Source organism: Typopeltis vanoorti, chromosome 17 (assembly GCF_054136105.1).
Source record: "Typopeltis vanoorti isolate ZY-2024b chromosome 17, IOZ_Tvanoo_1.0, whole genome shotgun sequence".
NCBI lineage: Eukaryota > Metazoa > Arthropoda > Arachnida > Uropygi > Thelyphonidae > Typopeltis > Typopeltis vanoorti.
The window spans coordinates 102,563,255-102,587,596 of record NC_143565.1 but is presented as its reverse complement, the minus strand read 5'-3'; the positions used below and the strand labels follow the sequence as shown (position 1 = coordinate 102,587,596).

The following is a 24,342-nucleotide window of genomic DNA, read 5'->3' as shown; positions in this document are numbered from 1 at the left end:
TGGTGCTGGTAGAATGGCTTCAAAGACACAGGGATTGTTATGTTTGTATACAAATGTAAGGAGTATTTGAAATAAGAGAGCTAAGTTTGTTATTGATTGAGTCACTATGCCCAAAAATAATTGGTATCAGTGAAACTTCGTTGTCTGAGGAGGATGTGATATCAGGAATAGAAATGGAAGGATATATAATTTTATGGAAGGATATATAATTTTATGGAAGGATAGTGATGTGAAAAGAGGAGGGAGGGAGGGATTGCAGAGGAATTGTGTCCACTAGGTGTGGAAGATGATAGTGCACACATAGATTTTGAACCTGTATGGTGTGAAAGAGCCTTTGTAGCTCAGTCAGTATAGACGAAGCCCTTTGGTCAGAAAGATCTGGGTTCGATTCCCATCAGTGACGTGAGGAACTTTTATCTGGTCTCTTTCAACTAAAGGTGAGTTAGTCGGTCTCATATGGAGGTAGGGGGTGGTTTTTTCACCCAGAAACTCAGGTTTTTCGTTCTCCAGAACAGGCAAACCGGCCCCATAAACACATGTTTCTACAGAGGACACTTCCAAGAATAAGGAGTAACCAACCTATTCCGTAGGATTTTAGTTTTGAATACCTACACGGTAAAATGTGTAGGTCTACGCGTAAACGTAAATTAGGATGGTGTGAAGTTGAAATTAACAGGCTAGTACATCTGATAGGGATGCTGTTATTATAGGCCAAGGAATGTAGAGAATACTGATTGTGAAATGTTTATGCAAATTGGTTGGGCATGTAAAAAGAAGGTGATCCTGTGGGAGACGTTAATTACAGGAATATATATATAATGGAAGGAGGATATAGTGTATGGTAACAAGAAGAGCATATTTTTTGAATTTCTGAGGGATAAATATCTTAAGCAGTATATGATTGAAGTAACTAGAGGCTTTAGTGTTTTGGATTTGATGATAACTTCACAAGATGTAGTTGTTAATAAGGTATTGACACTACTGTCAGTTTGATGAGAGGTGATTGTGAGGTACTTATTTGGAAAGTGGTGGAATGGCGAAAAATGGAAATATGTGAAATAAATTATGATATTTATCCCTCATATTCAACAAACTGCTAAAAATGGATACATGTGGAAGTATAAGGTAGGTGATTATGGGAATCTGTGTAGTCAAGTAGTATTGATACATTGGGTAGATGAGCTGTGCAGAAAAGATGTTGACCATATATGGAAATTCATAAGGCAGTATCTGACACGAGCAGTGTATAACCGCATATCAAGTGAGTAAATAGAGTAGGAGTGAAATGGATGAACATTGAAATCAAGCAAGCCGTTGAAAAGGAAAATGCAGTTGAAAAGCAAGCCGTTAAAAAGGAAAATGGACAAGGTACAAGATAGTTTGTGGCAATTGAATCCATGAAGAGTATAAGCAAGCTAAGAAGGTAATAAGATGGTAAAAAAAGAAAAGTTGCAGTATAAGAAGAAATTGACTGGTCAGACCAAGGTTAATTCCAGGGAATTCTTCCTCTGTATGACAAGCAAGAAGCAGAATAATTATGCCACATTGACACTGGTGGATAGGCATGGCAGTAGAGTGAAAAGGATATAGTGGAATTATTGAATGAGCATATACACTACTGTCTGTCGTGCATTATTAAGGAATGTACTCAACAGTCAGCTATGCCCTTGACCTGGTTATTTAACGAAATTCTTTCTGTGGGTAAGGTTCCTAAAAGAGGAAAGAAGGCAAAATAGTACCACTCCACAAGCATGACTTTAGGACAGTAGTTTCCAATTTATAGATCAGTCTGTGTAACTGCGAGGTCTGATTGAGGTATATTTTTTACCTCAATCAGACCTTGGACATTATTTATGAACATGAACAACAGAACTTGGCATCATCCAGCATTGTTTAAACTCAGCACGGCTTTGAATCTGAATTCTGATTTATAATTTTATGAATAGTCAGACGGCTACAACTATATATGTATAGTATGAACTAATACTAATATTTCTCTTTTCTTTCTGTTTTTAAACTTTAAGTTACCTTTTATCCCTGAAGATGTAAGTCAAACGACTTACAAAACTTGTCGGGTCTTTTATTAATTCATTGTGTTTTATATAGCTTATTAAAAAAATGTGGTCCAATTACTGGAATATGCCAAAATCATTCAATTTTATTTTGAAAATCAGCAAGGAACTCATAAGACACATTTTCGATAAGTGAATAAATTCACAAAGATCTGCAATTAATTAATTGACCATCATGTTCTCCAGATCTGATGGCTACGGTAACTTCTTGCTGTGGAGTTACCTGAAGGAAATGGCATATGTAAACAAGCTCCAATCTAACAGGCCGAAGGAGAACCTTCATGAAGAAATTAGGGCACTGCAGCGAGAACCATTAACAGCTTTCATAGAATATGCCATAGAAAGGGCCTGTCTTTGTGAAGCCAAAAATGGAAGGCATTTACATGATGTGGTTTTTCATAATTAATAAAAAAACTCCTAAAAAAATAAATAAAAATAAAATTTTATTGCATTATAAGAAAAAAAATAATAAAAATAATTAATAAATAAAAAAGTTATTAAATCTTTAAGTCCCTTTGTGACTTATGGGCCACCCTTCACAAGTAGCTTAGTCATGAATATACTTCACATACAAACTTTGTTTTTGTTTGCTTACACTTGGATAAAGGATTAAACAAGAATATAATTTCTTGGCATCTTTAAATTAATCTCTAGCAACATTCACAAATCTTGTGCTATCTCATTAACACTTCCTTGTAAATCATTTTTTACAACCAGCACAGATGACTCCTCTGCATTTCCTATCCTCTCCACAGCCTCAGTCATTCTTAGTATCATCTCTCCTCTCTGACAAACATTTGACATCTGCTCCATTTTCACATCTTTCATCTTGGAATTCTCATACAGCACTGCTTTCCACCATTCCGCTGCAATCATTTGACTCGTCTGCCATGTGCACCTTCTTTCTTGCATTTTTGACTACCATTCTCCTCTCTAAATATCCTGTCTCACTCTGCACACTTCTGAATTCATTCCTTAACTTACTTATGTTCACATTGAGCAATATATTGAGAAGTTAGAATTGATGGTGTACAGAAAGATGGTTTGATGTTAAATGAGGTGAGACAAGAGTGCACATTGTCTCCACTGTGTTTCATTATCTATAGGGATCACATTATGAAGAAAAGTGGTATTAAACATGTCAAATTTGGAGATGTTAATTTCAGTTCTTTTCTTCATGCAGGTGGTGTTGTACTACTAAATAAAGAAATTGTCAAAAAACTTAAACCCATACACGTTAAAGCACCCAGAATATATGGTGCTCCAAAAATACACAAACAAGGTACACCTTTACGTCCTATTGTAGATAGTATAAACAGTCCTACATATAAACTAGCCAAACATTTAGCAAAATTACTAACCGCTCACACAAACAATTCTCCCTCTTTTGTTAAAAATTCTACCCACCTAAAAAGTATTTTAGAAAACCACACCTTAAATAGTTCAGACCTAATGGTGAGTTTGGATATCACCTCATTATTCACTAATGTACTGATTGAAACACTTAACTTACTAAATTCACAATTTCCCCCAGATATATCCCAGCTATTTAAATTCACAGTACAGGCAGGTTATTTTACATGGAAAGGGAAAATATACAAACAGTTAGATGGGACAGCTATGGGTTCACCTCTTTCTCCCCACTTAGCCAACTTCTACATAGAACATCTGGAAAAATTAGCTATCAACACAGCCACTCTCAAACCTAGCCTCTGGCTATGCTATGTTGACGATGTGTTTGCCATTTGGCCACATGGCCCAGACACGTTGAATACATTTTTAGTGCACCTAAATAGCCAGCATCCTAAAATCCACTTTACAATGGAACTAGAAGCCAATGACTGCCTGCCTTTCTTGGACACACTGATCACACGTCTTCCAGAAGGTACCTTATCATTTTCTGTTTACAGAAAACCCACACATACAGGGAGATACTTACACAAACAATCGCACCATCACCCTTCTCAACAATATGGTATCTTAAAAACACTAACCCATAGAGCTAGAGCAATCTGTTCCAATGACAGTGCTCTCACTGCTGAACTTTCTCACTTACGTCAAACCTTCTTAAACAATGGTTATAATCCCCGTAAAATAGATAACATACTAAATGCTACCCATAAATCCCCTCTATCTACCACAGAAGACTACAACAAAACAATCACCATCCCATACATTAAAGGCACATCTGAAAAGATATCTAGGGTGCTTAACAAACACCAATTACACACAGTATTTAAACCTTATAAAAAATTAGCAACTCTCATCCGTTCACCCAAGGACAAATGCACTCCTTTATCACATCCTGGTGTCTATGAAGTGCCCTGTTCTTGCCATCAAGCCTACTATGGACAGACAGGAAGAAATGTGGACATCCGCCTCAGTGAACACAAAAAATATATCCAACACTTTCGCTATGGTAAGTCAGGTCTGGCAGACCATGCTCTGGATACCCCTGCACACAGGATCAATTGGAAAGAAACAAAAGTAATGCACAGAAGCTTCTACAAGTCAGAGAGGTTGTTCCTGGAATCAACAGAAGCCTTGAAGCATACCCCAAACCTCAACAAGTATGGCTGTATAAATCTACCAAAGATTTGGGAGACAGTCATCCTAAGACCAAATTAATATTTGGTCTTAGGATGACTGTCTTTAGGACTTTAGTCTTGTGTTGCACGCTGCAATCACTTATACTGTCCCCACTGTTACACCGGATTGTGGTTCTTACCTTTGTAACAAACTTTGTATTGTGTGCTCTGAAGATGCTGGATATAAGACCAGCGAAATATTAGCTTTTAAGTTAATAAATAGTTATTTGCTTAACCATCTGTGTTCTTTTATACCGTGAAACCTATCATAACATAAATAAATCCAGTACAGGCCAGTAGGATTCAGTAACCTTTTTTTTTTTATGTGGGTGCCACCCATGAAAGATTATTACTAAACCTATAGTACATTTGTACTGTGAGTGGGCAAGGATTTTTTTTTTTTTTCATTTTTGTCAATTTTTATATATATTTTTGGTATTTTTTTATTTTATATTTACACGATCTGGAAATCCTGCTCTGGAGACCAAACGTGGAACTTTTTCAAACAATAAATTACACGATAACCATAGAAATTAACTTTAATGACATGAAATACAGATATTTCATACTGAAAATAACAGCACTTCATCAATGCGTGGAAACAAGCAAATCAAAGAAACGAGAATACAAGGTACATACTGCAGTCAGCGTAGAAAGTATTTTATCTTGGGTATAATAAATGTTAAAGATACCAAACTATTTTAAACCTGGTTTTACTCCATTTCCCAAGTAAGCAAACAGACAAATAAGTCAAGTATACTTGACTTATTTGTCTGTTTGCTTACTTGGGAAATGGAGTAAAACCAGGTTTAAAATAGCTTGGTATCTTTAACTGCAGTCAGTGGTTTACCAATTAAAAACTGTTGCCGCATGCTAGAAATTAATATTAATAAACAATATTATTAAAAACTATTTTTGATGGTTATATAAAATAAGAATCTCCCAAACTTTTGGGAGAGAGAGAGAGAGAATCATTCCGATTCAGATTGGGCTGATGTAAAAGGGCTCACAACTTTCTTTGAAAAGGCATTCATATTTAAACCTGCTTCTATGAATAAGATGAGCTTCATCCTACTGTATACTGTGTTTAGTGTCAATACTATGTTGTGCCAGACAAGACTTTTGAGGATATTAACCTAGTTTGCCTGGTTAGAGGGATGAAAAACCCAAGTTTCTTGGAGAAAAAAACCTTAATCTTCTCTTGAAAACACTTGATAAAGGTTCCCCATATCACAGACAGAATATAAACCCAGGTCTTTTCAACCAAAGTGCTCTTCTAAACCAACTAAGCTGTGGATGCTCTGAGTTGTTGCAATGATACAAAAAACTGAACACGGGTCTCCAAGGTTTGATTCTTTTTTTCAAGTCCCCTATATACTCTTGTATACATACAGTGTGAAGATATCACTATTAACAGTAAGCAGTAATTAACAGTAATCTTATAATCAGTAAGAATTTTATTTCTTGTGTCTTTTCTTCATGTGAATTGATGCACATCTTTATGTTGAGCTTGGCATCATGACTGTTTCATGTCTGAACAGAAATCAAGCAGGTGCATACCATTATTTATTAGCTTAGTTATTTTCTTTAAATTTTTGCCAGACATTTCTAAATATCTAGTATATATTTCCTACTCTGCTGTTTAGATTTCCAAGAAGGTAAAAAAAAAAAAAAACTACGTAGGTTTATCTCTAAACTATTTTTTTTCTTTATCTCAGCTGTTGTCTCAAATCCAAAAAATTCTTCAATTTCTTCTTTAGTAGAACCTTATGTTGGATTATATGCCAAATAAGTCGCATTGTGTAATTTCCCATTTTGAAATTTATCCATATCACTCTACTTGAAATTGCTCTGCCATTCAAGAATTTTATCTTCATGTTTAGTGCTGAATGCTATAACTATTCCTTCTCTTCTTTTCACTGAATCACTATTGCCTGAATATACCTTATAGGTAGTATAGTACTTTTTTTAATGATGACTTCATGCATGTTGTAGATCACAAGACCTACAACACAGCAGTGTCATGTATGGAGAAGTGATTAAGGAGAAAGAAGTAATCTGTTAATATTTTTCTTAAAAAGTTGGGAATTATACACATTGGAAAAAACCTATAGGGATATTATTCCAAAGTACAGAAGTGAATGGAATTTGTGAAGATAATGAGAAGTTCATTCAGTATGTTTGGACTTGGACATTGTATGGATGTTGATGTCCATGAAGGTATGTATGGTGATCTGTTTAATAGATGACCCTCCCCTCCTCTCACAGTCGCTTTCCCTATCAGTGCTCTCTTTCTGCAGTATGTCTTTTTATAACAGCATTTTCTCAGAATCATTGCAGGGAGTTTTCATCATTAAAAAGAACCATCATATTTGGAAGTTTAACATCTTACTACATGATTTGATTTTTATCTTTTAGGTGGTAAATGAATTTCATTATCTGGTGTGAGATCATTATTTAGAGGACTGAAGAGGCTTGCAAAAGTTATAATTTTTGTTCTTTTGGGTTTTGGATTATCTAACTCTTAGTCTGCAAACAGTGTATATATATATATTACATTGTATATATATTACAAATATGTAATATATATACAATATTTTGTAGGTGGGATTCACAAAAGATTTTCTTCCTGGTTTTATTCGTGATACTAAGAAAACCATTGTTAACATTGCAGGCTGTTCATTTTGTTAAATGACAAGACACTTTCATTAGAACTGGAACTGAATGTATAGTAGCCTAAAACAGAAGATTACACTGTAGTAAACTTAGCCTTTTATTATGGAATCATTTTACATACCACTACATCTTTGAGACTTTACACAATGTCTCTTAATAAAATTTGAAATGAGAAATAATGAGAAAGATTTATTTTCATTTTGTTAGATCCTCTAGGCTGTGTGATCTAATGCTGACTTATTCAAGTGATTTATTGTATATATTTAGAATACTGTCCTTAACATAGTTAATTTGCCATTTAAAATAAATTAACTATAGTTCATGTATAGATCTAAAGTGTAATTTGTATCTCAGTGTTATATTATTTTTCCATAAACCAGAAATTTTAAAGTTTTAAAATAATTATTTTTGAATTATTTTATTTTAAAATTGAATGGAATATTTTTAGGAAATTTTAAATCTGGTACTCATGGCACAATTTTGAAGAAATCTTGTGGAACAGAGGCATATTGTCTTCAGAAATTAATGAAAGATTCTATGAAACCATTTGTTCCTGAATACAAAAGAATTATAGAAATGCCAAATGGTCAGAGTATCCTTTTTTACAAACTTATGTGATGATTCTAGGTTGAATAGAATTCATGTTTCCATTCATATATGCTATATGCAAATTCTGATGTTTTCTGTGTGAAAAACACTACATTCCAAGCAGAAACCTTCTACTCACATTCATTACTAACTACAGTCTTCCACAACTTTCACGTGTGACTCCTTAGTGTACCACGGTCTCCCATGAGTTTCTCTGTGCAACATAGCAATTCCCCCCCCCCCCCCCTTCGATCAGTGGTGCTTTCAAATGCACATAGCAGAATACTTGGATTTTCTGCCTGTCTATACAGATGGTACAAAATCAGTTCTTCCTTAGTGGAAGTCTGTTGTTACTGTTTTCTCAGACAGCAATGATATCTAATTATTTTGATTAAGTCTGTGCAGCTGGCCTAGTGGCTGTGACCTTCACAACCATATGCCTGGTGAAGGAGTGTCCTAGGTTCAATTCCCATCGGTGACGTGAGGAGCTGAAGGATCTTCCTCAACCATAGCCAAGTTAGCCAAGGGTGTGGACAGTAGGGTTTTTTCCCCCAGTTTATCCTGGCATTTTTCATCTCGCAAAGCAGGCAAACCGGTCTTGAGAATTCAACACTACAGACATAGGATATACCGGGGCATAGGGCTGACCACCTTATCCTGTGAACAGTTTGTGGTCCAATTATTAAAAAACCCTCGACACTGCAAGGTAAAAGAGGGAAGATGAGAGATGAAACTTTGATTAAACTTGACATTAATAATGCTGCATAACTTGATATATCACTATGTATTTTGAAGAAATGTGCCAGGGAGTTGACATCTACGTTGACATATTTGTTTAATATAAGTCTTACATTGAATCAAGTTCCAAAGGAATGGAAGATGGCAAGATTGTACGGAAGGTGACAGAATTCAATAATCAAATTACAGGCCAATCTGTGTGTTGGGTGCTGTGGTTAAAGTGTTGGACAGCTTGTGAGAATTCAGATAAATGGCAGTCATGTTTTAGTAATCTACTTACTTATTACAATAAGGTAACAGCTGCATTGGATGAGGGGAGATGGATACACAGTGATCTACTTAGATTTTGCAAAGGCTTTTGATAGATTACCACATGATACGTTGATAGTCAAACTAGAGCAAATAGAGTTGGATATTAGACTAGCACATTTGATCAGAGATTTGCTTTCTGATAGGTATCAGCAGGGCCATTGCTGTTTAAACTGTATGTTAATGATATTGGGAAGGATTTGAATGGAGATATTCAGTTATTTGCAGATGATGCAAAGTTAGGAAGTGCTATGAGGAGTAGAGCAGATGGTGTTGGCCTTACAAGAAGACTTGAATAGACTGAGTGAATGTGTATGGTAGTGGGGATGTGAGTTCAGTGTTGCAAAATGTAAGCTTTTAAAATTTTAAAAACAAAGTTGGAATGTAGAATTTACTCTTAGTGGGGATATATATCATCAAAGGTAGAAGAAATTAGAGATCTTGAGGTGATAGTGGACAGGGATATAAAATTTATAGGTACACATTGCTAAAATTGTGAGGACAACACAATGAATTCTGGCAATGATGCAGAAGACACTGACTTATAAAAGTAAGGAGATTCTGATTTCATTGTATAAGGCTTTGATTAAATTATATATACTGTGCACAAATTTGGTTACTGGTTTTCAAAAGGATGAAGAGATTGGAATTGGCCCAGAGGTCTAGTGCAGCATTTCCCAAACTGTTGGCCCGCAGCCCCCTTGGGGGCCATAACTTTTGTTGAGGGGGCCATGAAATAATGAAAACAAATTTAAAATCTTTTAAGACTAAGTAGATTTTTTTTTAATCTTAAAAGAAACGTATTTTTATTATTTATTATTTCTTTTTTGTTCTTATATTTTAATGAAAAAATCACACATTGGTATTGGTTCACAAATTTTGCTTTTTGCGTATTTCGGCACTTAATGAATATTAGTAAATTTATGCTTATTCATATAAGTTTCATTTCAAAGGTATTGATAAGAAGCACAAAAAAGATTACAAACGCATAATCTTGAATATAAATTGTATTGAATATAAATACAATAAATATTATAATAATATATGTCTGTAATTATGATTTTTTTTTCAAAGGGGCTGTGAAATGTTTTACTTTTTCCAAAGGGGGGGGGCCTTGGCATCCATAAGTTTGGTAAGTACTGGTCTAGTGGATAGGAGTAACAGGAATGATATGATAGAGGCATACAAGTTGGTAAGGGATTGTTATAGGATTAACATTTGCAAAGTTTTTCATAAAATGAGGGGAGAACAAAGGTCATCCCTGGAAGTTGTATAAGGAGGCTGTGAACAAGCGAGTGAGAAGGAGGTTTTTTGCATGGAGAGTTGTGAATGATTGGACTGCATTGCCTGAGAGTGTGTTGTCTGCAAAGAATTTGAATGAATTTAAGGCATGGCATGATGAGCTATGTGTATGACAAAGGGACCTTCTGCAGTGGGTATTTGACACCATGGGGGGCCTTGGGATAATAATAATAAACTTGCAATTATACTGACTAATAAAAAAAGAGCAGCTTCATGAACAAAATTTCATATGTAGTGTATTGTTCAAATACAAACTTATTTATTAATTACTGACCATTTACGAAAAACAAACTACATTAGAGCCTACCAGTTTCGCCAGCAAACTGTCTGGCTTTTTCAAGGCGTTTACAGAGACATAAAAACTAGTAAATGCAAATTGAAAGGAACATAAAAAACGCTGTAAACTAACTAGTAGCTAAGGTTACACGTTCGCATGACAGAGAGAACTTACTATTCTTATTCATTATCATGCATGCGTGTTTGTTGTAAACGTGTAATGTGATTACTGGCTAGATGTAGTTCAGATTGATTTAGAGAGAGGATCAGGTTTTTCCACGAACTGTTTAGGATTGCACCCTGATTTCTGTTGACGTTTCCACCGGTTATTAACACCATTGTGGCTTCCTTGAATAAACGATGTCTGTAGTCATCATCCAGATATGGCATGAAGCTGTTTTGCCACTCTATCGTGTGGTTAGATGTACAGAAACGATGCGCTAAGCTGGAAGAGATACTTCTGTTGTGGTTTACATCACCAACATGTTCTTTTTGTCTGATTTCTAAACTCCGTGAAGTTTGTCCGATGTAGGCAAGACCACAGGAGCAAGGAATGTAATATACTTCTGGATATTTTAGAAAGGCACCTTATCTTTTGGGGATCCTAAAACTTGTCTGATGTTGGTGGTTTGTTTGAAGACCACTCTGATGTTGTAGGCTGTTAGTATTCTGGCTATTTGATAAGAAATTGACTTGTCTAAAGTTTGAGGATATCCATTTTGTGATAATGTGTTGGCTATTAGTGAGAGTTCAGTCTGTGTATCCTCCTCTTCTGATATAAACTTTCTGGCCCTATATTTCAACATGTGGATAATGCTCAGTTTGTGTGTCTTGTGATGGTTTGAAGTATAATGAAGATATCTTCCAGTATCTGTGGGCTTTCTGTAAATAGATAATTTGACACTATTTGATTGTTTCTTTATCAAGATGTCTAAAAAATGCAGTTGGTTGTTGTTTTCCACTTCCAGAGTGAATTTTATCTTGTTATGTATTGAGTTGATTTTATTCACAAACGATTTTAGGTTTTCTAAGCTGTCTTGCCATATAATGAAGATATCGTCAACATATCTCCACCATGTAGATATGTTGACGATATCTTCAATCTTCTTCAAGGTTAACAACACCATATACCAACAATTAGAAGGCCTAGCAATGGGAAGTCTACTATCACCATCTTGTGCAGACCTTTTCATGGAAAAACTTGAAAAAGAAATTCTCTCCATAATCTCCCCTAGACCATCTACATGGTGGAGATATGTTGATGATATCTTCATTATATGGCAAGACAAACCTAAAATCATTTGTGGATAAAATCAACTCAATACATAACAAGATAAAATTCACTCTGGAAGTGGAAAACAACAACCAACTGCATTTTTTAGACATCTTGATAAAGAAACAGTCAAATAGTGTCAAATTGTCTATTTACAGAAAGCCCACAGATACTGGAAGATATCTTCATTATACTTCAAACCATCACAAGACACACAAACTGAGCATTATCCACATGTTGAAATATAGGGCCAGAAAGTTTATATCAGAAGAGGAGGATACACAGACTGAACTCTCGCTAATAGCCAACACATTATCACAAAATGGATATCCTCAAAACATCATCAAAAATATCTATACAGTGACAACCCCAGACAAGAAGAATCATGCTCCCAGCACATTTCTACTGTAGTGATCCCTTTCATCAAGTCAATTTCTTATCAAATAGCCAGAATACTAAGAGCCTACAACATCAGAGTGGTCTTCAACCAACCACCAACATCAGACAAGTTTTAGGATCCCCAAAAGATAAGGTGCCTTTCTACAAATATCCACGAGTATATTACATTCCTTGCTCCTGTGGTTTTGCCTACATCGGACAAACTTCACGGAGTTTAGAAATCAGACAAAAAGAACATGTTGGTGATGTAAACCACAACAGAAGTATCTCTTCTGGCTTAGCGCATCATTTCTGTACATCTAACCATACGACAGAGTGGCAAAACAGCTTCATGCCATATCTGGATGATGACTACAGACATCGTTTATTCAAGGAAGCCACAATGGTGTTAATAACCGGTGGAAACGTCAACAGAAATCAGGGTGCAATCCTAAACAGTTCGTGGAAAAACCTGATCCTCTCTCTAAATCAATCTGAACTACATCTAGCCAGTAATCACATTACACGTTTACAACAAACACGCATGCATGATAATGAATAAGAATAGTAAGTTCTCTCTGTCATGCGAACGTGTAACCTTAGCTACTAGTTAGTTTACAACGTTTTTTATGTTCCTTTCAATTTGCATTTACTAGTTTTTATGTCTCCGTAAACGCCTTGAAAAAGCCAGACAGTTTGTTGGCGAAACTGGTAGGCTCTAATGTAGTTTGTTTTTCATAAATGGTCAGTAATTAATAAATAAGTTTGTATTTGAATTATATAAATGACCAAATATGTTTAGTTTAAAGTAGTGTATTGTTTTAATAAACTAATTTAGTTGAACAGACTATAAAAGTATAAGAGGAAAGAAAAAGCCTACTTGCATGCTGAACTGTAGACATTATATTTAGTTTTATTAATTTTAAACAGAGGAAATCAGTTCCATTGTGATCAGTCACTTGTTTAAAAAGAAGTATTTATTCACTATAGATACAACAAAGTCTCAGTTTTTTTTTCTGATTTATGCTTTCTTTTATTATTTATCTTAATGATTTCTTAAACAAGATTCAGAATTTCTAGAAATGGAAGATCTTTTAGCTGATTTCATAATGCCATCTGTTATGGATGTGAAGATGGGAGTAAGGACATACTTAGAAGAGGAGCTAGCAAAAGCTCGAGAAAAACCAAAGCTAAGGAATGTAAGTAATTTTGTGATTATTTTTTCAATATTTTTTTTTCTTTTATCATCATCATCAAATTCACAGGATATTATGATTGTACTACATGAAAAGTCTATATTTTCTTAACTTTCTGTTGTTCGTATTAGTTGGTTATCTCTTAGGATTAGAATATTTTCAGATCATATAATTCAGCTCTAAAGCATCTCTGTTTATCAGTTCACCTAGACTGAGTCATCCTCTGGGTCTTTTTTTCTGTCTCATTGTCCAATTCCCCATTTCGATGTTTTTCCACATCACTCTGCTTGATATTGCTTACCTTTTAAGATTATTTTCCTCATGTTTAGTGTTGAATGCAATACCAAAGCGCTACTTATCGGAGATTGGAATGCAAAAGTGGGAGAGACTGAGGAATAACAGTCGTTTTGGTTTAGGTATTCGTAACACTGCAGGGAAGTTCTAGTTGAGTTTTGTGCAGAGAATTCTTTGTTTGTTGCTAACACCGGCTTTAAACAGCATAAAAGAAGATTGTACACATGGATATCACCTGATGGACAATACAGAAATCAAATTGATTGTATACTTGGACAAAGAAGATGGAGAAGTGCAATTCAGTCTGTCAAGATTTTTCCATGTGCAGACTGTGGAACAGACCATAAGTTATTAGTGGCTACGATACATGTGAAATTACTGAAAACAAACTAACATTGATCAGATATGATCTTGGAAATATACCAGCTGAATACAATATTAGTATACAGAACAGATTCAACACACTCAATTTGTGCAAAAGAGAACCAGATGAACTATGGGAAGAGATTAAAGATATAATTAAAACAGAAGCAAAGAAGAATATTCCAACAGTTTGTAAGAAGAAGTTTAAATGGCTGTCAGAAGATGCCATCAAAACTGCTCAGGAAAGGAGGAAAATGAAGGCCACAGGAAGTACGGCATTTGAATGCAGAGTTTCAATGACAAGCCCACAGAGACAAGGAAAAGTATTTTAACCAGGAATGCCAACAAATAGAAGACCAAAACAAGAAAGGAAAAACAAGAGATCTTTTCAAAAAGATCAGAGAACTAACAGGGAAGTTTAGTGCCAAGGTGACAATATTGAAAAGTAAACACAAAGGATATCTTACAGAAGCTGCAGACATCAAAAAAAGAGTATATAGAAGCTCTTTACAGAAAGGACTCCAAAATTACTGAAAATTTGAAGAGCAGGAGCCAGTACCACTGGAGAGTGAAGTGAGGTGGGCACTGCAACAGTTATCCAGTAAGACGGCACCAGGAGGAGATGGAATACCTATTGAGCTGCTCAAAGCTCGGGGAGAAGAGGCAGTTAAAATTTTAACAGCTCTATGTCAGCGAATTTGGATCACAACTAAATGGCCTAGGGAATGGAAAAAATCAGTTTATATACCTTATTGAAGAAAGGCGATGCAAGAGAGTGCGAAAATTACAGAACTATAGCACTGATTTCTCATGCAAGTAAAGTCTTACTTAGGATCATTCAGAAAAGACTGGAACCATTCATGAAGAGAGAAATGCCAGATGAACAGGCAGGATTTAGAAAAGGCAGAGGAACAAGAGATCAAATCACCAATGTGAGATGCATAATAGAAAGAGCACAGGAATCAAAAGAATGTCTACCTTTGTTTCCTTGATATAGCAAGGCTTTTGACTCTGTAGATCATGTGAAACTGTGGAATGTGTTAAGAACAATGAGAGTACCAGATCATTTCATTATCCTTCTGAGGAATCTTTATTATGAACAAGAAGCTACTGTCTGAACAGATCTTGGAGAAACTGAGTATTTCACAATAGGTAAAGGGGTGCGACAAGGATGTATTTTATCTCCGTGCCTGTTCCTGTTTAACTTGTACAGCGAATACATTTTAAGAATGGCAGGGCTGGAGGAGTCTTCAGTTGGAATTAAAATTGGTGGAAGAAATATTAATAATTTGAGGTATTCAGATGATACCACCTTGCTAGCAGAATGCAAATAAGATTTGGAGGAACTTATTATGAAAGTTAAGAAGAAAGTGCCAAACATGGTCTTAAACTTAACCTCAAAGAGACAAAAGTTATGGCAACATGTGAACGTAATGATTTTGAAGTAGATGGGGAGAAAATCGAAGCAGTTAACAATTTTGTGCTCCTAGGATCCCGAATTGATCAAGATAGTTATTGTACTGAAGAAGTTAGAAGAAGATTATTACTTGGAAAGAAAGCAATGACAAATTTAAGCAAGATCTTTAAAGATATTAGCCTCATAACAAAAATCAGAATCGTGAAAGCAATGGTATTCCCTGTGGTACTGTATGGATGTGAAAGTTGGACCCTGAGAAAGAGTGAAAGAAGGAAGATAGATGCATTTAAATTCTGGGTTTGGAGATGCTTACTAAGAATATTGAGTGTCCTTGGTGAATGTGGCAGTCGTGTTTAGTTAGGCTAGAAAACGTGTTTTAAATTTAAATATAGTGCGGCTTTTTGTCTCAAATTGTGCTGCAGTTGTGCATCGGTTAGATACAAGTGTCCTTCAGTGGTGTTATTGTTTGGAACTGTGTTGTATATATTGTGTTTTCGCTGCTATTTGTTTCACTACTTCAACATGTAAAGATGGTGTCCAACAAGAAACGTATGTCAGCGATGCGCAGGACTTCTACACGAAAGGCTGGCTCAGCGATAGATTTTTCGCAATGGATGTGCTGCGGAAACTGCTACATGTATGCGCCGAAGAATGTGAAGGATCTGTGGTTGGTCTGGCTAAATGAGAAGAACGAAAATGTCGATGTATGTGAGAAGTGTCGGGATAGGCTGGAGCGTTTAGGAATGGAAGCCGACATCGGGACCGTAGCGGAAGAACTTCGGCGGGAGTTCATGAAAAATGAAAAATGACCTTCATCTTCTGCATGAGGAATTGGAAGTGCTCAGTAATGAGATACTGGAAGTTAAAACTGAGTTTAATGTGTTAAATAGAGAAATTAGGACTATAGAGATTACTTTAGCTGAAGTAACTAGAACAGGATTACGTATGGGTGAGTTTTTGATGAATGATGCAGTAATAAATAGTATGGGAGTGATTGGGAGTCAACAAAATAAAACCACAAGAGGTCTAGAAGAAACGAGATGTTGTGAGAGTGGGGGGGGTAAGTAAAAGAGCGTTGAGTAATGAAACTGGGAGAGTCATGCTGAATGGTGTAGAAAATGAGTCCATGAGTGATGCTTGTGTGGACTTGAATAAGAGTGGTAAGATATATGGTGATTCTATGATTAAGGGTATGGAGAGTGGTATGCCTGAGGAATGCTTGGTTGGTGGGACAATAGAAAGAGTGGCTTTAGCAATAAAGAGAGGGCATGATGTAGACAAGATGATAGTTATGGTGGGTACAAATAACCTGAGTGATGGTATAAGTCGGGTAGCAAAAGATTTAAGAACATTGTTAGATATTGTGAAGAAGAAAAGTGTCAATGGGAGGATAGTGTGTGTGTGCTGCCTTGTTTTGACAATTACGAGTTAAGTAGACGAGCGATGATAATGAATGATATGATTGCAAGAATGTGCAAAAAAAAAGAGGTCTGGAATTTGTTGATGTCTGGAGTGTGTTTGAAGGAAAAAGACAGTTGTATGCTAGAGATGGGCTGCATCTGAACATGGAAGGACACAAGCGATTGAAGAACGTACTGTCTTCTGAACAAGTTGAAGTAATTGGGCAAGGAAACTAATATTGAAAAGGTTGAGTGTAAGAGAGAGAAACTTTAGCAGTGATTGTATATTTATTGATCCTTATTCGCAGAATAAATTGCAGAAAAGAGGGGATAAAAATCGGCATGGGACTACTGAAATTAGTGACTTGTATATCAGTTCTAAAGCCGGTACAAGAACTAGAGGAAATCTGCAATTTTTGTATACCAATGCAAGAAGCATTCGAAATAAGAGAGAATAATTTTTGGCATTAGTCAGTGCAATCTCACCAAAAGTTGTAGGCATTAGTGAAACTTAGCTGTCAGCAGAAGATGTGGTCACTAGAATTGAATGTGATGGGTACAGTAATTTCAGGGAGGATAGAGAAGATAAAACGGGGGAGGAGTACTGTTGATGATAGCTGATGTGTTGCAGCCAAAGAAAGTAGTATATCAAGATGATAGAGCTACAGAGCATGCGAATGAGAGTTCATTTGAGGCGGTCTGGTGTGAAATAGTGACCAACGCAACCAAATATACAGTTGGATGCTGCTATAGGCCAGGGGGTACAGGGGGAGATATTGAATTCATGCATCAGCAAATTAGTGCAATGAGTGCAGGTTTAGTGATTATTATGGGAGATTTTAATTATGTGATATCAGTTGGAAGGAGGAAATATCACGTAGCAAAAAGAAAATGGAGTTCATGCATCTTCTACGAGATAATTACTTGAAACAGCACATAACTGATGGGACGTGGTGTGAGAGTGTTGGATCTGGTTATTGGTTCAGAGGCTTATGCATAAGTAAGGTGTCCTCGTTACCTCCAATTGGCGAAAGCGATCATGTGGTATTGACTTGGGAGGTTGCAAAATCTGTGGATTTTTCTTAAGAAAGGGTATATACGGAACTACAGGTTAGACAATTATAACAAGCTTCAGAGGGAGCTTGCAGCATGGCAGAACATATTGCTGAGGAAAGATGTTAGCAGTGCATGGGATAAAATCAGTGGGTATCTGAGGAAAGCGATATCAGATTGTGTCCCCATGGTCAGGAAGGCAAACAAGGCAGGCGTTAGATGGATGAGCAGTAGTATCAAGCTTGATCTGCAAAAAAAGAAAATGTTATGGAGAATGGACAAGGAGAAATGCGATCAGTACACCCATGAGCAGTACAAGGCTCAAGCTAGGAAAGTTACCAGCATAGTAAGAAAAGCTAAATCAGATTATGAGAAGACCTTAGCCAATGAGATCAAGGGTAATCCCAAAGAGTTCTTCCGCTATGTGGCAAGTAAAAGGAAGAATAACTTCGGAAGGATAACTTTAGTGGGTGCTGATGGTATTGAGGTGACAAAATCAGATGTAATAGTCGAGTTACTGAGTGATCACTTTTCAAAAGTCTATCACCCAAGTGAGGATATCTCTGTACCTGTAGTAATAACTAATGTGAGAAATGAAGCTAAGAAATCAGAGGTATTTAATATATTGCAAAATTTAAATGCAAACACTGCTGTAGGTTTAGATGGACTATCAGCTCAGGTGTTGTGTGAATGTGCAAAGGAATTGTCAACCCCTCTTACTTGGATATTTAACTTAAGTTTGAACTCTGGTATGGTCCCTAGGGAGTGGAAGTTAGGCAAAGTGGTTCCTTTGCATAAGGGTGGCTCTAAAACTGTGGTAGTTAATTACAGACCAATCACCATCTCAGGAGTAGTGGTAAAAATATTGGAAAAGTTGGTTAAAGACAAAATTCAAGAATGGGTGGATCAGGATATGATACTCTATAGAGGCCAACATGGTTATGTTAAAGGTAGATCCTGCCTTAGCAATCTATTAACTTTTCATAATAGAATGACATCTGAGTTGGACAAAGGAATTGGCTATACAGTGGTACATCTGGATTTTGCTAAGGCTTTTGACAGGATACCCCATGGAACACGGTTACACAAATTGGAGCAGATGGGAATGGATACTAAATTGGTGATATGGATAGGAGAATGGCTCAGAGAGAGATACCAGAAGGTGGTGTATGGAGGAGCTGAGTCTAGGATGAGGCAGGTGATCAGTGGTGTGCCTCAGGGCTCTGTGCTTGGGCCATTGTTGTTTATTTTGTATATAAATGATATAGGAAATGGCTTAAAGGGAGATATAAGTTATTTTTTCTGATGATGCAAAGTTGGGCAATAAAAAATCAAGCTCATGTTGAAAGTTTGCAGGATGATTTAAACAAGCTGGTAGAATGGGCAAAAGGTAATGGATGTCAGTTCAATGTGGAAAGTGGAAAGTCATGCATTTTGGCATTAAAAGATTACCAGCTGTGTACTACATTGATAGAACAGTACTCCAAGAGATTGATGAGGCTAGGGACTTAGGGGTATTGGTAGATAGGGAGATGAAGTTCAGTGGACACATTGCTGAGGTGTTCAAGATTGCACATAGGATTACTTGGTTGTTGAGGAACACACTGACATCCAGAGATAAAGAGGTTATTATTCCCCTTTATAAAGCGTGGATACTTTCACATTTGGATTACTGTGCTCAGCTCTGGTCACCTGGATTCCTTGGAGATGAGGGGGCTGTGGAGAGGGTTCAGAGCAGAGTGAATCATATCCCCTCTTCTCTGCCTATCAACCATCCTCTGCAATCCACAAGCTCTCAATCTATCAATGTAGGGTGAGAGCTTGTGGATTGCAGAGGTTGGTTGATAGGTGGAGAAGAGGGGATATGATAGAAACATTTAAATTACTGAAAGGTTTCTATAGGATTGATGCAGGGGAAATGTTTCAGCTGTGTGATAGTGATGGAAGAACAAGAGGTCATCCCTGGAAATTAAAGAAGAGTGTGGTTAACAAGTGGGTGAGAACAAGGTTTTTTGCCTGGAGGGTGGAATGAGTGGAATTCATTGCCTGACTTAGTTGTGAGCTCTTCGTCTGTAAATGAATTCAAGAAGAGACATGACAGATATTGTTTTGCTAGTTTGGATCTCCCGCGATGAGTCTACTGACTCCATGGAGATACCCATAATAATAATAAGAAGAATACCATGGACTGCATAGCAAAACAATAAATCAGTGATAGACAGAATAAAGCCAGATTGCTCCCTCGAAGCTATGATCATCAAGCAAAAATTGTCATACTTCGGACATATTATGCGAGCAAATGACAGTCTGGAGAAGATGATGATGCTTGCTAAAGTTGATGGAAGCAGGAGTAGAGGAAGACCAGGAATTAGATTGGTGGATGGAATTAAAGAAGCAACTGCAATGTGCTTGGAAATTCTGAAAGATATGGCCAGGGACAGATCTGAATGGAGAATGTATGTTCATAGAAACCAGGAGTTGAAAACGATTCGATGGAACATAAACAACAACAATTTCTTATTTAGGAGAATCACACATTTTTATCTGTTTTGTTTTAGTAGTGTCTAATTAGGTGTTACTGAAAAATTTTCTAATTCTTTTGTCGGCTCTACTTGTTCATATATATGGACAAGTGAAACTGACTTCAAATTTTGATATATATATATATATGTATATATTAGTTTCCTATTCATCTCAGTTCCTTTGACTTTAAAGCTTGAACCATGGTTACAATATGTTTAGAAAATTGTTAGAACTAATTTGTGTGGTGTATACAACTAATGACAAGCACTAACAGTTGTGTGTATTAATATTAACAGTTTTGAGGAAGTGTTTTTGCACTCCACAACCAGGAATAGAATGAATTTTCTGTTGTGTGTATTACAAGAATTTGAAAAAAAAAAGGGCTTATTCATTATGTTCCCTCTTATAAGGCTTTGATATGACTGCATCTAGAATACCATGAAGATATTTGGATTTCTTGGGTGTAAGGAAGTGTTGAAGAGGAACCAGAGACGAGCAGCCAGAATGGTATGCTCCTTGTGAAGATAATTTGAAGATTTTTTGTAGATTACAAAAATTGTTCCATAGGCAAAAAAAAGTGTTTATGATATAAATTTATAAGTTTCTGAAGAGATAGTTTCCTAAAAAAAAAATCCTAAAAAAATTTTAGTACATGACAAGAATGAAGAACAACAGTTATTCCTGTAAATTGTGTAAGAGTGTGGTTAGCAATTACATGAGGGGGTAAATTTTTTTGCTTGAAGAGTAGTGGAATAATGGAATGAGGGAAATGGGTTGCCTGAGGCGGTTGTGTTTTGTCAGTGAATGGGATAGTAGGTGTGGAAATGATGATTAGTGGAGTTTGAAAACTTATTACAAGGAGGCCTTGGACTCACATGGATGTGCTTATATAATAATAATAATAATGCTTTGTTTCTTAATTAAAGCATGAGTGGGTATCTCAGACAAAAATGAAATTGAATTATTTAATTTCTTAAATAAAGAGCCAATAGGCTTCATTTCGGCAATGTAACATTATTTAAATTAAGGGGATATTAAATCCTACATTGTTTCAAAACAGAATAAAAAACTCAGAGATCGGAATCAAAGAGTTTCATGCCGAATATAGTAAACTATAAAAGTATCAGCGGATACTAGCATAAGCCAAAGCATGTAGTACAAACTAGGGCAACTCGTAGCAAATGTGAGTAAAGCTCTGATCACTATTCTTAGTATTTCCCATAATGTAAAAACACATCTCCTAGGAGATGTATGATGTTATACATTATAGTGGAAGGTTTTCACTACCCAGACCGGTTTTCTTGTATAGCAGAGTATATAAGTTCTTTTCGCTATACCCTCAGTATTAATTCTACCTACTCACTGATGAGACCTCAATAAAGGTTGAAACTGGTCTGGGTAGTGACCTTCCACCATAATGTAAATAATTCCCCCTTAATTTAAATAATTGGATTATTTAATGTCACTTTTATACTTACATACATGCATACATACATACAAAATTTATACATAGAATTTTACCTTCTTCTTCGTCTTCTTATTATTATATGATCCAAAGACTCATCAAGGGAGGGAACCTACTCCACAACTTCTTGTTTCCACCAACTACAGCAAACTGCAACTACCATCGCCATCTCCTGCCCACCACCACCACTAATATCGTTTGTCTGTAAATTGCATGTGTTCTCAAGGCTGGTTTGCCTCTAATGCAGGATGAAAATCCCGAGTTTCTGGGAGAAAAAAACCCTTCTGCCTCTCTATGAGATCTGCTAACTCACCTTAAATGGAAAAAAAAATCCATATTAAGATTCCTCTTGTCATGACAAGAATCAGACTTTTACCAATTGTAGGGTGCAATGTACTGTTGTTCTTCCGATTGCACTACAGAGGTAAAGATGTTTGATATCAACTTATATCAAACATCTTCAGTTTGAAAAAATGGGAGTAAAATAGAAGTATATATAATCGTAGGATCAACAAAATGCATAATCAACCTGTGTTTGGAAGCTGCACAGTCAACATATTGCAAAGATATTTTGACTTCAAGTGGCATTTCACCCTATCTGAGAGAGTTATTCATTTTTATATAAATTAAGTGGATATTAAATCCAACATTATTTCAAAGCCGAAATCAGAAACTATAAACGTTTCGTGCAAAAATTGACCAGAGAGCTTGCAGAAAACTTTTATAGTTTCTGTATTCGGCTTTGAAATAATGCTGGATTAATATCTACTTAATTTATATAACTTTGCATCACTGAAATGAAGCCTTTTGGCTCTTTATTTTAGTAAATACTTTACGCACTGACCGAGAGTTCACTTACGGAAAATACACTTCTCCGATGTTTCAAGTTCCTTAGTACTGAAAGTTTTTGCTTGCTTAGATTTCTACGTAGTCTCTGACGAAAACCAATGAGTTTGAAACAGCTGTCAGACTAGTGAAACCTTATAAAATGAACCAGTAAGAGGCAAATATACGGGCGCTTTGAGCATTGATCACTTCCTCTAAGGTTCGGCTAGGGCAATTCGTAGTATGGCGGCGGTGTATTCCCGAAAACTCTCTGGTCAATTTTCGCATGAAACTTTTACAGTTTCTATATTCGGCTTTGAAATAATGTTGGATTTAATATCCACTTAATTTATATAATTTTGCATTGCCAAAATGAATCCTTTTGGCTCTTTATTTTAGTAAATATTAATTTTTAATTTCTGAAGGGTAAGCTATTACCAGTATCATGCGCTATAACATTCTGGACTTTCAGAACATGCTGTTGCCTCGAAGCATTCTAGATTTCTATGAAAGAAAACTGAAGTTCTTCATTAGTGTAGACTCCTTATGAAAAGAATATATAGAGAAGCTGTGAAACATTGTCACATGATCCTGATCTACATAGGTCTGATGGATTGTATTCATCACTCCTAGAAGTAACGCTGCTTAGAACTGCTTGTCTGAGTGTTATATACTGTATGTTGTTAAAGATAACAGTTTTAATTACTCATGATTTTGAAAGTTTATTTTTCACTTGGTTAGACTATAATAAATTTAGTTTAATCCTTTATCCAAGTGTGAGCAAACAAAGTAACACCTGAAAGTATCTTCAGGACTTTGGTGGTACAACACCTATTTTGGCAACTCCTATAGGTAGAGATGACCTTGCTAATGCTTCTGCCTGGTATCTTCACTTGGGCCTGGCTCCCACTGAAGAGATCTCAATAAAGGTCGAAACAAGTCTTGGTAGTGTCCCTTCCCTTAATGCATAACATTATACATATCTGCAAGGAGATGTGTTTTGCATTATGGGAGATACTGAGATAGGAGTGATGTATACTTGCTCCACCTTTGCAACGAGTTGCCTGGTGTTGTACCACCTTACCCTAGTCCTGAAGATACTTTCAGGCGCAAACTTTGTTTGCTCACACTTGGATAAAGGATTAAACTAAATTTATTATAATTACTCATGAATAAGAGAAACAACAGTTATAATTAGGCCATGCAGCGCTATTAAAACTCAGGGCTTAAATATCTGTTTTGTTAATCTTTCTGTAATATATTCTTACACTTTTGCTCCAGTTTTTCATAATGATGATCCAACAATACAATAGGCAAAATTCTATGAATCAAACTTATTTTTTTATCGCATAACTAATCTGATTTTATTTTATAAGTTACGTTATTGCTGATAATGATGTTTCTAGATTGGTCCAAAATACTAAAGTATACAGAGATTTAAAATAGAAGATGATACCACCTGGTGTTGAGAAAGATAAAATGGCATATCCTATTGAAAGTAAAATGTGTGCTAAAGTTTTCAAGGAATCAGTCTAACAACTCTCCAATGTGAACTATACATTCAAATATGCAAACACATTATTAAGGATAAAGTGAATATTTTCAC

The 24,342-nt window shown here is 36.0% G+C and overlaps 1 protein-coding gene across 4 annotated transcripts in view; it reads left to right on the top strand.

The window, feature by feature from the left end:
• IP3K2 (Inositol 1,4,5-triphosphate kinase 2) overlaps positions 1 to 24,342 on the top strand; it is a 242,066-nt gene that overhangs the window by 175,839 nt on the left and 41,885 nt on the right. For 3 of the 4 annotated variants that reach the window (XM_090406780.1, XM_090406782.1, XM_090406783.1), the window contains 2 exons: positions 7,785 to 7,928; positions 13,266 to 13,399. In XM_090406780.1, coding sequence (XP_090262906.1) covers positions 7,785 to 7,928; positions 13,266 to 13,399 — 278 coding nt within the window. The remainder of the gene's footprint in view (positions 1 to 7,784; positions 7,929 to 13,265; positions 13,400 to 24,342) is intronic. The other variant, XM_090406781.1, reaches the window with a different exon arrangement.